This window comes from Falco biarmicus, chromosome 4 (assembly GCF_023638135.1).
Source record: "Falco biarmicus isolate bFalBia1 chromosome 4, bFalBia1.pri, whole genome shotgun sequence".
NCBI lineage: Eukaryota > Metazoa > Chordata > Aves > Falconiformes > Falconidae > Falco > Falco biarmicus.
In genome coordinates this window covers 44,917,044-44,933,821 of record NC_079291.1, presented here as the reverse complement: position 1 = coordinate 44,933,821, position 16,778 = coordinate 44,917,044, and the positions used below count along the sequence as shown (strand labels likewise).

The 16,778-nt window shown below is 37.1% G+C and overlaps 1 protein-coding gene across 4 annotated transcripts in view; it reads left to right on the top strand.

The window, feature by feature from the left end:
• The window catches only part of MPP7 (MAGUK p55 scaffold protein 7), a 157,636-nt gene that overhangs the window by 105,387 nt on the left and 35,471 nt on the right, over positions 1–16,778 (top strand). For 3 of the 4 annotated variants that reach the window (XM_056336003.1, XM_056336001.1, XM_056336002.1), the window contains 5 exons: positions 4,337–4,468; positions 12,792–12,873; positions 13,801–13,886; positions 15,716–15,790; positions 16,394–16,590. In XM_056336003.1, coding sequence (XP_056191978.1) covers positions 4,337–4,468; positions 12,792–12,873; positions 13,801–13,886; positions 15,716–15,790; positions 16,394–16,590 — 572 coding nt within the window. Of the gene's footprint in view, positions 1–2,208; positions 2,328–4,336; positions 4,469–12,791; positions 12,874–13,800; positions 13,887–15,715; positions 15,791–16,393; positions 16,591–16,778 lie in introns of those variants that run through there. The other variant, XM_056336004.1, reaches the window with a different exon arrangement.

Sequence of the window (16,778 nt, the reverse complement as noted above, 5' to 3'; positions counted from 1 at the left end):
TGTAACTCCTCTGTCCAGCCTCAGTGGAATTTACGTCACCAAAGCAAAGCACAGAGATGGGCAAATGTCTCTGGCTTACCTGGTAGAGTTCAAGCTGAACTGCCAGGGAGGGTGGCTGGTGCTAATGACAGCAAAATCATGGACCGTTTTGTTCCATTTTGCTGGGTTTGCTGCCAGGGCAGTAATCTACTCCATAGACAAGGTAACCGGCAGCTGGGTTGGCAGTGTCACAGTCTGCTGCAGCTGTTGGCTTTCATAATGGTTGAGTCCCTGCACATTTTATGTTGATAATCTTGACTATTAATTTTTCTTTTTTTTTCCAAATACCATGAAGAGGCTGCTTTTGTTTCTTTGTCCGTTATGTCTTGCATCTTTATTTAATTTACTGTTTTCTAAAATGTTTTTCTAGAGTAGTAAATGCAAACTATTTCTGAAAAGTAAAGCTTAAAATTATATATATATCTATATAATTATTTTTTAATAATGAAAATGTTAAAGCATAAGGAACACTGTTCATGAGTCAGTGGCTACTTGGGGTATTTGTACTCTTACAGATCTCAGAATATAAACAGAAGGACAAAATAATACAAAATTTGTCATTGTTTTAGAGGAGCAAAAATGTAGACAGTGTAGTTACATGATACACGTATTTCAAAATATAGAACTGTTTTCATTAATAACATTCTCAATTTAAATAAACATTTAAAGTTTCAGAACTGTTAAGAAAAAGAACTTTGAATGTTTCCAATGTCAGATTTTCTTTGTGTAAGTTGATAGTGTACAATTTCAATTTATAAACTGTGAAATGATCAGCGATAGCTATAGTATGAAAAATAGAGCAGTAGTTATTAGACTTTTCAGAGGTCTGATGAAAGTATTCATTTCCAACTAGATCATGTCTAAGAATTTAGCTGAACATCAATATTTATATTTAGGTAGTGCAGGAGTTTGAATTATACCTTCTTTCAAGTTCTAAATATGGACCGTGTTTACATTAGTGAATCATAAGCATAGAACTTAGAGCTGAAATAAAATCTTTTTCTCCAGAGGTGCTTAAATATACATGACCCAAATCTTGGACCATGCGTGCATAGCTCTGAAGAGCTGTGTATTTGAAAACAAAACCAGAACATTAAAAAACCCCAGTTTCATCTGTACTTTTCACAGTTTCTTGTGATAGGTAAAAATTAGTATCATGGAAGTAAGTTGATTCCTTCTTATGTACAAAAAGAGAACATTATTGCCTTTACATTGCCTTGTGCATTTACTGCACAATTATTCTGGGTAAATCTTGTTCATCATAGGATCCAAGTTTCATTTCTTGGCACTTGTCGTTTGTTTGCTTTTAAAAAAGTCCCAGCCTTTTCTATAAAAGTCTAGTCTGATGCATAGTTTTTTTGAACTAAGGGTACATTGTATTAACTGCATGATACAAAGAGGCTGCTGAAGAAATGTCCCTTTACTCTGTGAATATGGTCTTTTCTTCATGTGTTCAGAGCATACGGAAGTTGTTTTGAGGATAGGCCCTGGCCACTTCTATTTGAATACATTAAATGAAATAAAAATGGCTTTATAATTTTGTTTGCAGTTCAATCATTACCCAATGTCTATGCTGCTGACTATTTCAAGAGCAACTACAGTGGATAGTCATGTGCTAGAAGAAGCAATGATGGAAGGCAATCAGGAAATAAATCTTAGCATGTTCAGTGTATAGCATTAGTAAGTTTGTGATGGCAGAAGCTCTTCTGGAAGCTTGACTGAGAAAAGACACAATTTCTGGCATTCATACTTTTATCTAAAATATGCATCTTTGCACTGAGATAAAGTAGCACCAGAGTCTGAGGAAAAGATATATTGAAAACTGTAGTACATTGTGGTTTAATATGATTTTGGGGAGGAGGAGGGAAGTGGTTGATAAGTTCCAGTTGTGAGTGAAGAAAAGCATGATGACTACTAGACACTGATTGGCATTGGTTCTTAATACTTGGGCTGCATCGGTTTTTTTGCATGTGGTGTCCAGGAGCCTGGTCTGGCAGTCAGAGCAGGGAAGTATCTTATTAACACTGGTGGCATAATTCAGTGTAGTAGTGGACGGAATCTGTTTTGCAAGTTTCATTGTCAAGGGTAGGTTCTTTTGAATATGTTTTAAGTTGCTGCCTTTTACTCTGGAAGTGGTGCTTTAGATTATTTTCATCTGTTTTTTCTATCTGCCTGAGTGTTTTTAAACTGCAATATAGAACCTCATTAAAATGAACCAGTCCATGAATGAGCCCAAGCTTTATGTGGAAAAACGTAATTGCAGAAGACTAGTTTCAGAAGTCTTAACTGTAAGTAGCCTGAAGTAAAAGCAAACACTACTTTTGTTTTAGTGTATCTTTGATATTTCACATACATCTTTAAAGGACTGCATGTGATTGCATGGCTTTTACATATGTAATGCTTCATAATACACATTTCCAGGAGGAATGTGGAGGAATAATTGCTAGACTGAGGTTTTTAGCTCAGATCTAAAGTAAAACTAATCTGTGGTGGGAGGGAGCTGGTAATTCCTGACGATAAGTAGTACAAATTCATAATTGTGTCTTGGGAAGAAACCCAGAAATAACTAGAGTATGTTGCCATGTTTTTATCAAATTGTACAATATGCATAGAAATTAGTAAGACAATAGCAAATTCTCATGAAGCAGGCATGAACTTCCTCTGGGTTTATTTTGTTGAAGACCTGATTTTGAATTTAAACTTCAGAATTTTAAGATTACCATACGCTTTTTGCCTTCTGCTTTTGACATGATAGGTTGTAGCATTGCCTGGAAATTGTTTTCTGTTGCTACAGTCTCCTCCATTCAGGAAAAAAATCCTGGGATAGCATAATGGAAGTGCCATGCTTTTCAGAACGTTTGTGTTATCCCTGAGAACATACAGTTTCTGGTAATTCGTATACTCAGTCTAGTATTATCTGTCTTTTATTAAGTAGCAAGTAAACTGACATCAGAAAAATGTAGCCATTTTCTGTTCTGCATTAAGGAGTTTCTTCTTAAGCATTATTATAATAGATTCATTATTACAGTCATTGGTATGATATTTTCATGGTGCTTACAAGGTTGGTGTGTTGTGCTTTATCCTAAACGTCTCAATGTTTTCCAAAATGCTGTGTTTTTATTGCAGAGGCTATCAATTTATACTTCATGTATTTCTGCTATTCAGACTATAACTTCTGTAACATTGAATCTTTGGGGAAAAATATCACGTCAAAATTTAAAATATTCCAAGTATTTAGGAGCAACTACGTGAAATGAGAAGCAACTGAAAACAATCAATAGAATGATACATATAGCTGTTGCTCTTATTCCTGCTATAATTCATAGGGTTTGCTATGAAAATAAAACATTACTTAACCATTTTTCCCCAGTTTAAAAGCTACTACAAATAATGAGGACTTTCAAAATAAAGAAATTCTGTGCATTTTAGATTATATAGCTGAGATTTTTTTAGAGCCTTAGAATGAGCTTTCTAACTTCCACTGAATTTTGAGTCTTGAATCTTAAAAATATTTGAAGTAAGGTCTTTTTAAATTTCTGCAAGTTCATAAATTATTTTCAGAACTGAACCTTTTGTCCACCTCTTTGAGGCTTTTTTTTTTAAAATTCTCTTGTTCAAGCTGTGCATGAACTGGTGAAGCAACAGAGAAAGGAGGCAAGGCCATGCAACAGGTGGTTGATAAGCACCTGCCTGAACTAAATTATTTCAGCAATATGCTCCTCAATCTCTGTCATGAATTCCACAATAAATTAAAAATTCCTAACTTAATTTGGAGCTCATATGAAAGGGAGCTGGTATGAAAGGGATCCAGTTACCAGGTAAGCTTCCAGAGATCCTCTGAAGGGAATGGTTGGGCAACAGCTTAATGTTATGCATCTCATGCTTGAACAGAAGTACTGGAAGATACTTGTTTTGCTTATATGTTTCATAGGACTGCTTACTGTATCGAAGAAACTGTTTATCTAGAACAAATAGAATTATGTTCTTTAGGAGACTTAGTTTTTTTCCTGTTCAAATGTCTTGTAATTTCAAGCTGATGTGCAAAGCACTTAATATGTTCATGTGTCTGAAGATATTGTTCTGTATCCACAGTTTGCTAGATGAATACATTGTGTATATGAAAATGCATACTTTATGGAGGAGTTTCATCAGTCTGACGTGTTAAAATTGCAAACAAGAATGATATTCAATCTACATGTATCACGCTAGTAGGGTCAGGCTATAAATAATATGCTCTGCTTTGTCTTTCATGAACTTTTGAGGTGCCAGATAATATACTCACTATTAATCTTTCCAGGCTTTGCTGTCTGTACATGATACTGTTGCTCAAAAGAACTATGATCCTGTCTTGCCCCCCATGCCTGATGATATTGATGAGGAAGAAGATTCAGTTAAAATAATCAGGCTTGTCAAAAACAGGGAACCATTGGTAAGTAACTCCATCTTCTGTTTTGGGGTTTTGAGTTTGTGTGCAGAGTGGGGAGTGTTCAGATTTGAATGGGTGATGTTAACTTGAAACGTGAATAGATGGACATTTTTACATATTCATAACATTCAACAATACACTTGTGACTTCCATTTGCAGTCACTATTAGTAGAGCATATGACATGAATAATAAGAATCTGGTCATTCGTGGTGTTTCAGCATTATATATGTGGGCCAGGCTGAGCATTTATCTAAATAATATATTCATCTTTTATCTTGAATTCAAATCATGAACTTGTTTTAAAATGAGAGAGGGAGAACAAATCCCCAAAGAAGTCCTGACCTTTGTTGTGAACTGTGCCTGTTAGCATTCATCTAAAAAAATGTGACCTTTTGATACACTGAAAAGGAAGCATAAAAACATATTTTAAAATACTTGAATTGAAATCTGGGCAAATTTAAGATGTCTGTTGTTGTACTTTGGATTATGAATACTAGAAAGTTAATATCTTCATAGGGATATCTGGAAAAATGAAAGGACTAAACCTAGGTTGTATTACAAGAATATTAAAATGCTTTACTGATTTGGTTATTTTTATTTGCTGTAGAGTGGGAGTCATCTTGTATAAAATTTAACTATTTTTTTTACTTCTGCAAACCAGTAAGAGCTTTGTTTTATATTATACTGGATATTTGTTTTAATGGATAGCAATCCTGAAGAAAGATCTGCAAAGTTACTTTGAGAAAGCATGATTTTGTACTTGAGATGACAGTGGGAGAGTGATGCCTCCGTTAGACATACAGGGGTAGCTTGTCCCATAGTAGTTATCTTGCTATCACTCTTATTCTTGATGGATTTCTGGGATCAATAAACAAGAAATAAGTTTTGGTATTGACTGGCTGTAGATGCCCATGGGCATAATTAAAAGTTTGACCATATGGAAAGCTTTTACTTTGCTTTAACATATTAAACTTCTTTTTCCCCCCCAAATAGTTGAATCACAACTTTAAGATTTCCTGAGGGTTTTTTATCAAAGAAATTCTTTGAGAGAGTAAACAAACTTGCTTTAGGATATAATATCAGACTATTAATTCTGAAAGATATGGAGAAATTTGAACATATAGTGTGAAATTAGTTCTAATTGGGAAGCTTATTTTTAGTGTTAATGATAACACTCTTGTTTTTTCTTGAATTTGTCAGAAAAATCTTAATAAAAATCTTAATTTACATAGTTTCATGTTTCAAACATGATTTTCTACTGAGACTTTTGTGAGTTAAATACTGTCAGTTAAAAGTACCTCAAAATGGATTGGATAAATAGCAACTCTGAAAACAAATCAGAGATTTTTTGAAAACTTCCATGATACATACACAGGTTTTTGAAATTTTAATCCTTCTGAAAGGGACACACAGAATTGTCTAAGCCAAAGGTTATCCTTGGACTGTTCCTCAAATTCCACTCTTGCTCATTCACTCCGGCGGGATAATAAACTCTTCAAGATACCAGTGTGCCTGCTGTGGTTGAACCCTGGCTGGCGCTCAGTCCCATGCAGCTGCTCACTTACTTTCCCTGGTGGGATGGGGAAGAGAATCAGAAGGATGAAAGTGATAAAAGTCGTGGATTGGTATCAAGATGGTTTAATAGGTAAAGCCAAAGCCACACATGGAAGCAAAGCAAAACAAGGGATTCATTCACTGCTTCCCGTGGGCAGGCAGGTGCTCAGCCATCCCCAGGAAAGCCGGGCTGCAGCACGCCTAATGGTTACTTGGGAAGACAAATGCTATCGCTCCAAACATACCCCCTCTCTTCCTTCCCCCAGTTTTATTGCTGATCATGACATCAGATGGTACGGAATGTCCCTCCGGTCAGCTGGGGTCAGCTGTCCCGGCTGTGCCCCCTCCCAGCCCCGTGTGCCCCCCCAGCCCGCTCGCTGGTGGGGGGGTGAGAGGCAGAAAAGCCCTTGGGGCTGCACAAGCCCTGCTCAGCAATAACAAAAACATCCCTGTGTTATCAACACTGTTTTCACCATGAATCTAAAATATAGCCCCATATGAGCTGTCATGAAGAAAATTAACCCTATCCCAGCCAAAACCAGTACAATCCCTTAGGATGTGCATCCACACTTAGCATGTCTTGTGCTAGGGAGGTAACAGAAAGGATTTTTTAGAGCTTTCTTTTACTAGACAGGATGGCAGCCATAGAAAATACAAAAATGTGAGAGAATTCAGTTTTTCAGTTCTAAGACTGCTTAGTTTATTTTCCAAGGCAAAAACAGCCTTACAATGGAGTCTGTGATAGACCCATTAGCAAGAAGAGGCAAAGGGCAGATGCTAATTGCAGCCTACAACTACTTGAGAGTGGGGAGCTCTCAAGGACAGTAGAGTCAGACTCTTCTCAGCAGTGAAAGATGCTAAAACATAGAGCAATGGCCACAAGTTGCAGCCTTGGGAGGTTTAGACTGAGAATTAACAGAAGTATTTCATTAGGTGGGAAGTCCAGCACTGGTGCAAACTAACTGGACGTGTGGAATCTCCAGCCTGTTCCATAAGGCAATGGCTGACCTGGTCTGGCATTGGCAGTAGCCCTGCTCTGAGCAGGAGATTGGTCTGAATGACTTCCAAAAGCTGTCCTTTAACCAATGTTTCTAAGATTGTACCGTATCTGCATGGTAAAAGAGTGTTTGTGGTCTTTTTAAATCCCCAGCCTATCTTGATGTTTTATTTTTGTTGGAGAAGAACTTATAGTGGGTTCTGTTTTGCATGTTTCTTGTTCTCCAGGAAGACCTTGAGGAATAGTGTATAGCGTCCTCCTCCTGTCCATAACCCACCTTCAATCCATCTTAACATTCTTAATGTTAACATCAAACATTAATTTCTTTGTGGCAGATTTATACTGGCTTATTATGACACTATCACCACAATACATAATAAACCTATTATTTGTGTCCTTGTCTTCCCTAGATTTCCCCCCACTTAAGTAGCAGTGAGAAGGAACATGGATAGTAATTCAGATAAGGTCTTACCAAAATACGGCACAGCAGAATAAAGACAAGTTTATACTAGATATATTAGATCTACTGCGTTTATGCTTCCTGAAGTTATTTTACTAAAGAAAGGATATGCCATGATCTATGTTTACTAAACTATTTAAAATGTCATTTCCTATTTATTTTCATGTCTTTTTATGCTGGCTTTTCCTTCAGAGCTTGTTCTAACGTCTTGGATATTCTAAGTACAGATCAAAGTAGTCTCTACTTGTTCAGTTTATCTATTCACTATTCTGCAGTCAAAAAGTCTGACTTCCACTTGCATCATCGTATCAGGATTCTTCTCCTAAGCTTGAGATTGGTGGTACCATACAGAATTTTTTCTGGGGTGGATAGTGCCTGGTTTCTTGACTAAAAGATACTGAGCTCTTTGAATGTTTCTTTCACCTCGGATACATTCTCATTCTCTTTGTACACAAAGAGTAGAGACTGTTCTTCTGCAAAGCAGTAAGCTTTACGTCAGTTGCACGCCCTGGATGTTCTTGAATTGGAGATCTCCTTTGGATGACTTTCAACAGTAGCCTCTGTGAAGCAAATTAGGCGCTCTTAACTTCTTTGAAATATATCTAGTGACGATTTTTATATAAAACTGTACCACATTTCCTCTTGTACTTGTTCTTGCTTTTCTCAGAGTTAAGCACCTCACTGGTGTTCTGAGCTGGTGTTAATCACATATTAACGAAGCCTGAGTTCCCAGGAGGAATCATCTCAAAAAAGAGGGAAGCACATGGTTTGTGGGATGTTCTGTTGGCAGATTTCATAAGTTCAGAAGTCAGTGCTGAACTTCCCTCCAGTTTTTTGGGAGAGATGATTTAAACTTTTTGTTAATCCTTCCACAGGTGGGGTTCGTTGGGTTGTGGATTTTCTCCCCGCCCCCCCCTAAATGCTCTATTAGTAAGTGCCATTCTAGCAGTGTCTTGCTCAAGCAAGGTGAAATTGTGTGAGGAGGTTTTATCTGAACAAAGTAATTTAGAACATCTCTGAACCTTACATAAAGAGGAGCAGAAACATCTCTTTTCAGAGACAGTCCAAAATTTACCTGGCTACACTTAGGCTTTTTATCAGATAGCTTGGAGGGTTTTTACTTATGCCTACCTCTCCAGGGCCTTTTCAGCCACTGCCATGTTCCTGGTTAGCATTTCTGATATCCAGGATGTACAACCACACTACCAGAAGTTCAGTTCCTGGCCTGTCACTACTTCCAGCTCCCAAATGATATTCCAGGCTTGTTACAGTTACATAGTCGTGCAGTTACTCTTAACAAGTTGCTGCTTCATGTTAAGATGGTTGCTGCTTTGTCACACAGATTCATTTCACGTAAATTTAGCCATTTGAAAACTAATCTGTGCTGTATCTATAGCCAAGAGAAAAATAGGCAGCTCCAGAGAATGAACTGTGCTGTCTTAAGATTCCTGCCTTAATGAAAGGATGATTCTTTCTCCAGAGCTGCCCATTTCTTTACATTACCTATAGGAGGAACCTAGACACTTAGTTTGAACAAGATACCTGATTTCCGTAGCTGAACTTGGGTGAAATTAATTGTGGTGATTTGAGAGTTGTATACATGTCCCTGCCCATGCAGAATCTGCAACACTGGCTCGCCTCTTACTCTGAGTCCCCACAGGTTAGTTCTTATTAGTGAATGAACCCAACTGTTTTATATGTGGGATTAATTTGAGTGCAGGGACAGCTTTAGTGTGCATAGTCTGATGTAAGCGGGCATCAACCTTTAAATAACTTTTCACTCTATGACAGATAACTGGTATTCGTATTTTCAATAGAGAATGAATTAAAATAAGGCTTATTGAAGTACTTATTTGCATTCAATATCTGCATGTGCTTTTGTTTAACAGAAAGGTATGCAAAAATATTACTGATTTATCGAACTCTCTTATTAGTAATTTATTTTACAGGCTGGTCTTTCTTTCTTTAAAATTAAAGGATTATAATGTTTATATTCTGGACCCAGCAGATAAATGGATGAACTAATAAAGCTCACATCTGTGAAACCCTGGGTGATGCTCACCAATCAGTGTTGCTACATTAAAAATGAAAAGAAAAAAAGAACAACCCAAAAAACAGTGACAGAGCCTTGCTGAAGGAGCTTGTATTATTTTTAGTGCTTTTGCATGGTATACCTTTAAACATTTTCTCAGTCTGATCACCATATGGCTCCCAAACTCCTTATTTTTCCCTTTAAAAGTATTTTAAACTGAGCTATGCTATTACATCTGTATATGTCTCATTTAGGGTAACTTACACTTTTGGCTCACAACACTGAAAATATTTTCCAGCTCTCAAGGTCCAGTCTAACCTTCTTCCATTTTTAAAGCTCTAAATGAGGAGCTGCACTGCACGTGTAACTGAAAGTACTGGAGCTGAACATCTCATAAGGAGAAATTCTTGCCAGATTATATATACCTCATAGTTTAAGCAGTGCTGGCAGCAGTACAAGAGAAGCTGCTTTTTCAGAAGATCAACTTTTCGGGTTTTCAGAAAGAAATCCGCTTGTGTTTGATGATTTCTTCTTAAGTGTTCTAAATTGGGAGGGAAGGGGAATTTAAGGAACCCCTTTTTTTCTTTCTGTACTATGGGCACAGGAAAAATACATAAACTCAAGAAGTGCTCTTCACGGGCCTGCCCATTCACTTTGAGCTTGCCACGGAGGGGTTATTGAGAGTGAGCTAACTTGGGTTAAATAATTTCCCTGTAGACTCCAACTTGATTTTGTGCTTTGTTTGAAGATTCCAATTTACCTGTTATCTTTACTGGGGCATCTTCCAAATCCACTAATATTTGCTAGGAAAATTCATTTTGTGCCATTAGCGATAACCGCATAGAGCATGAAGTGACTATTCCACTTGGACAAGAGCCTTATTGTTACTCCAAGATGCTGTCTGGGCCAATACTTTGGTCTTCAGTCACACACAAGCTTTTTTCTAGGGTCTGTCTAAAACCAAGGTGAAGTACCCATTCTCAGACATCAGCACTGGGCAGGGATAGCTGGGTGATCACAGGGGCAGGCTGTCAGTCATCGCTTGCCTTTTGTATTCAGTGGCATTTAGTAGTGTTGACTTCTAGGTAAAAGGCATAAAGCCTTTCTCTGCAAGGTTTTTTCCCTGATTAATTAGGAGAGCCTCTCTTTTATATGGAAAACATACTGGAGATGTCCTGTATTTATATTTAGCTCGAGCATCCTAATGGAGCTTTTTTTCTTTTTGATTGATATTTTCAGAAAAAAGATGCTTTTTTTTTTTTTTCAGAAAAACAGATGTAACTTTCCAGTTATTAATAATAAACTTCAAATTAATAGCTGTTGCTGCAAGGTCAGAACTTATTATTGAGATACAGGCTGGAGAGGTTAATGCTTTTAATATGTTCCTAATGGTATTGCAGTTCTTCTTGCACAGAAGTCTTAACAGTGAGGTTTTTAAAAGTGCGATTAGCTGCAGCTAAGTCTTTATCTTTTTGAAACTTTCAGACTAATTCAAAACTGTAATATAAACAAATGCTTACTGATATAAATATATTATAAATAATACATGAGAATAAGGCTGGCAGATTGCAGACTTACATTGCATATGATAGAATCCATACTAATAAATTTAAGATGTAAAATAAAACGCACAAATACAGCACATCAATTTTGCTGTGGAGTGCTGGCTACTGTTAAAGTTTCAGCCAAAGAGAATAGTGTGCTTTAATTTTTCCCTATTTGCAATAAATGCAACATGCATATAAAAAATATAAATTAATCTCCCATTTTATTTAATCATGTCTTGTATTTCTATCTTAGAGGTAGAGGGAAAGGGAAACAAGTTTATTTACAGTCAGTAAAATTGTTAACTTTAGTAAAATGTCACCCCTGATATTCATTTGTACATATTTCAGCTCTATGTTAATGAAACACTTAAAAATTGAAGTGGTGATAAATATGATGTTCATGTTTAATCTAAACAAATGTTAAAAGGTAGCTATAAAAACAGTTTATTTATTCAAGGAATTTTATAAAATACTTATGTACCTTACTTCAAGAAAAACACTTCTCTGATGGAAGGAAATTTTAACCAGTGATGGCAGTGCATGTAGCACTGTCTTGTACTTAGAGATGAAGTAATACTGTTCATTTACTAAGTAGAAATACGTGAGTTTTCAGAAAATTGACTTACCTGCCAGAGTCCTAAACACCTCTGTTGATTACAAAGTTAGAGCTATCAGAGGTAACTAATGACATTAACCTGGCAAGGTAATCGTGCACGTAAAAAGCTGTTGGCCAGGAGGTGCTTTGCTCCTGTTGTTTTATAGAAATACTGGATCAAATAACCTTTTTGGAGGTGATTATACAGTTTGACTTACATAGCTAAAATCCCCCTTGTTACTCAGTGGATTGTCTTCCAGAGTAGGGCCAGCACTTTCCTCCTCACTCCTTCCCGTCTGCCTGAGAGGGCTGGCACCGCAGCCTGGGCAGCAGCTCGGTGCCTCCGCATCCCTTCCCTTCTCACTTGTTGCTGCTGCCTGCTGCTGCCCCGTCACCTTGTAGCTCTTTCCAGTGCACCCTTGCAGTTCTAGTTACAAAGGCATTTTCCTCAACTAGACAGCTGTTGGCTGGAAATTTAGTTACATGATGTCATTTTACCAAAACGCTTTGCACTATGTTTGTGTAATGTACGAAACCAGTCGCGACCAACTCAGGAGATGTTCCCCTCCTCTCCACTGCTGTCCCATGGGTATTCCAGGTGAGTCCTGACATGCAGGGGCATTTCTCAAATTCCTATTTGTTTACTGATTATACCGTAAAGCAAGATCATGATCCACAGGTCCACAGGCAGTTCTGAACATAAAGTGCAACAATCAAAAACAGACAAACTTTTTGTACCCATAGTATGTAGTGGCCTGTTGTAATGTAGAAGCAACAATTTATCAAATTTCAGTGGTAGTTTAGTACAGTTTTAGCAGCAGACTCAAGTAAGGTATGCTGCAGTTAACTTTAAGTTGAAAAGTAAACTTTTTCAGTCATTTGTCCTTTTTTTAAAAAGCTGTGTGTGTACAGAATGCATGAGTTACTTCTGACAGGAAAAGTCGTCACATTCTAAGAGGATGGTGGTAGAGCAGTATATTTGTATATTCCTCTCATAAGCAAATATAATTTCTGGCTTATTCACATGTTGATACAGTGTCAACTTTTTGCAGTTTTACATAGCAAACGTTATTTACTGTAGTGAATTAAACTTAGGGTGAGATTAACCAAATAACTGTTGGTGTTTTTTTTTTACCCAAGGGAGCTACTATTAAAAGGGATGAACATACTGGTGCAATTGTGGTGGCCAGGATAATGCGTGGAGGAGCTGCAGACAGAAGTGGTAAGGTGGTGCTGCTTGGCCCTAGCCATTAAAGTTCTAGAACTCGGAACAAGATGAGATAAAATGGCATATTTTGTGGAAATGAAATACATCACTATCACAAACAAAAATATTTGGGGTCTGGACAGTTTTCCAAAGTGATGAAAGTATTCATGCTGAATTTTTTCCCCAATTCAGTTGCAACCAGATATCTTGGAGTTAGCAGATACAAGGTTGGGGTTTTTTTTTTTAGATATAGCATGGTTTGTTTCCAGTTGAAGAAATCCACTTAGAAATGGTAGGATATGCCAAGGTTACAGCCTGCGGATGGAGGAACTCAGGATGGTTGCATTATTTTATATTAGGACATCCATTTGTAGTTTCAGCTGGTAATTCTCAAAATACCAGCACATACTTGACTGCCATTGTTTAGGTTGGGATGCTCAAAGTCTGCAAGAACTCAGGCAAGAGGTCCTGAATTATAATCTAAAGTGCCTCTTTTCCCTGAAGAGATTCTAGAACAGCTGTGTTTCACACTTAGATGGGGTAATGGAGTAAATCTAGATATATATAGTTAAATTAGCAAGCATTTGTGCCACAAATTAGCACTCGCAGCCTAAGTGATCTTTGCAGTACTTGCAGCTGTGTAGCAATAAGAAGGTAGTATGAGCAGAAAAAGAATTGGCACAGACGTTTTTCAAACATCTGCATAAAAGTCTGGAAAAGTCATAGAGACATGGTACTAATTTTCACAAGGAAGGAAGGGAGGTGAGTAAACCGACCATCTCAAAGTTATCTGTGAGGACAGTAGCTGTTGTGTTCACCTTATAGTCCTGCTTTTAAGTTAGAACTTAAAGCACATGAACGTGAGGGAAAAAGCTGAATGTTAATGGCTTTTTTTGTGTAATACATTGCTACGGTTTAACAACTCCTCTTTGTCTTCTATAGGTCTTATTCATGTTGGTGATGAACTGAGGGAAGTCAATGGGATTCCTGTAGATGATAAAAAACCTGAAGAAATAATACACATTTTGGTAAATACTAAAAAATTTGAAAATTAATTTAGGGGAGTCTAGAAAAAGCAGTTAGACTTACGATTTCTGGTGCATTTCTTAGAAAAAAATACATTCTGCAATAATGCCTCTTCTTCCAGTGTTATCATTTCCAGATCGCTATTTCCTTTCTCTTAAAGAATGATCTTCCGTGCTTTACATGTATATGCAATTACAGATTACTTGTAGAGAGTTAGTAACAGTCATATGGCTATAAATGTGACACATAATGATGCAGACCTCAGTGCATAATCTGCAATTTTTAAGGCACACCATGATCTGTTGAATTCAAACTATTTTAAATGTATTCATTAATAATCCGTTAACTCCATGTGAAAATTAATTCATAATACATGCACTTGATAGACTGTATAACTGGCATATTAAGATTATATTTTATATGGATTTGCAGTATATAGCCATATATGTGATTATGTTTGCACTCCTCTGAACTACACAATCTCTAAGTTTTATCACTCACTTATGGAGTACTATTGCAAATCAAGTAATTTAGACTTTTTCAGAAAGTAGTTAATAGTTTTGTAGCAAAGAAACCAATGAGGGTCAGGACAGCGCTTTGTGTTCATGGTGTAGGCGTTTCTATAGACATAAATTCCTTGCTGTCTTGCCGAATTGAGTGGCTGTCTCACAGTTTTGGTTCAATAACTGAGATGATTCATTTCAAGCGTTAGCCTGCTTGATATTCATACTAGCTTTATGGTTTTGTGTTCCCTACAGAAACATATTTTCCTGCAAAAAATTAATATCTAAAAATCTCTAGAAACACAATAGCACTGGAAAAGGTGTGAACAATTTCCCCGTTTACCTCCTTGAGGTACAATATAAACATCAAAAGCTAGTTAGAGCTTGTTTCAAAAGTAACAGAATTATTGATTCCAGTCCTACGGCTGGTGAAATAAGAACTTGGCTGCTGCTTGTCAAACAGTGAGCTCTTGGATCACAGACATGCCAGCAGAAGTATGTCTCGCTTGGTAGTGGACAGGCCTGTTTCCATTTTGCTTAAATCGTTGGCTGTCTGTTGCACTCTGCTAGTTTTATGAAACTTGTCGGCTGCATGCAATAGTAGCAGAGGCTCCAGCTGATTAGCACTTCCTTCAATAGCAAAATGTCACTGAGGCAGTGGGAATATATTATGGTTAATAAGTAAAAAGCAGCCAGACACACTTTAAGTGGGATATAGAGAAAGATGAATGGATGAGGTGGTTGATGATGGCTAACTTGTTTTAAGATTTATAGCGAGGGCTTTTTTTCCATTTAGTACACGTAGTCTATTCAAATATGTTTTTCTTTTCTAGTTTCTTAAAGTTGCCAAAAGAATAAATCCCCCCCCAATAGTTTTATATGATAAATATGGCACAAGCCTGTTTGAATTTTTCTATCTTTTTTTTTATATTTTTTTTTTTTTTAATGAAATGTTAGTTGGATTTTTCCAGGGATGTCCAAACTGTGCCAGGAGTCCAGCAGTTGCTTCTAATATTGCGTACATTTTAGCTGTAGCATTTGCCTCTGCTTTCAGTGCAGGAGGGGGACCACTGCAATATGCAGGTTGCAGTTTTTAACAGTACATCTCTGCCCACCAGTGAAACAAATATTTCAAGTGGACATTTTAATCTTTGCAATGCAAAGTTTGATATGGTGAGGCTGTCAGACTCCACGGATCATGCTTGGGAGAGTATAGATTAATTATATTTTAATATTTTAAAATTAGTTTAAATTTCTTTTGTCTTTTAAGATTTCTTTGAAATTTACAGCTTAATTCTCAGTGCATTTTCTTTTCAAATGTTCACCAGGCTCAGTCTCAAGGAGCAATTACATTTAAAATTATACCTAGTGTGAAGGAAGAAATGCCAGTGAAGGAAGGCAAGGTAGGCAAGATGATTTCAGAAGCTATTGCATTAACTGTTACGCTGAGTATGTATGTTGTTTGCTTGGATGACAGAACCAAGAATGTGATTTATGCCTCCAGATCGGTTTTTCTAATGTAACGATGTGCAGTGCACTGTACGCTTCAGTACTCATACGCTGGATTTACAAGTGGTTGTAACATGTTTCTTAAGCCCTAACTCTACGGCTGTGAAGTTGACATAGGTAATCTTCCATCTTCTGCGAGGACCTGGCTTGCTTCCAAGTACTCCTTTTCTTCCGTCATACACTGGGTAGAAGACACTTGATAGCACCTTGGTTCAAAAGTATCTTCTGTTTCCCATATGGGCACACTATTCACCTGCAAAATCCTGTCTGCCTTGGATCATAGAACCTTTACTACACTGGGATTGTCGTTGCAGAAGGAATGAATTTAACATTCCCTTATGAACTTCCAATGTCAGATATCCATAAGGGTGTTTTACAACAGTAAATATTTATTGCTTTACATCTAGTTCAATGGTTTTGAATAGTAAAAGCTGAAAAGGGGCATACCTTTGGATTACCTCTAATTTGATTCTAAAGATAAAACACGTTTGTTTCAGATGTTTATCAGAGCCCTATTTGACTATGATCCTAAGGAGGATAAAGCAATTCCTTGTAAAGAAGCTGGACTTGCTTTCAGAAAAGGAGATATCCTTCAGATCATGAGCCAGGATGATGCAACCTGGTGGCAGGCCAAACATGAAGGTGATGCCAATCCCAGAGCAGGCTTGATCCCTTCAAAGCATTTCCAGGAGAGGTGAGCTACTGAGAAGCATAGTTTCATTATTTTTTGTATTAAGAATAGACACGTTTTGCCGAGTTGTTAAGTTAGCATAGTTGTCATATGTAATGCTTATAGATTGCATGGGTATGATAAACCTGCATTTGCAGCAAGACAACTGAACTTGTAAACCTGTTGCTATAATACTTTGGGTTTCCTTATTT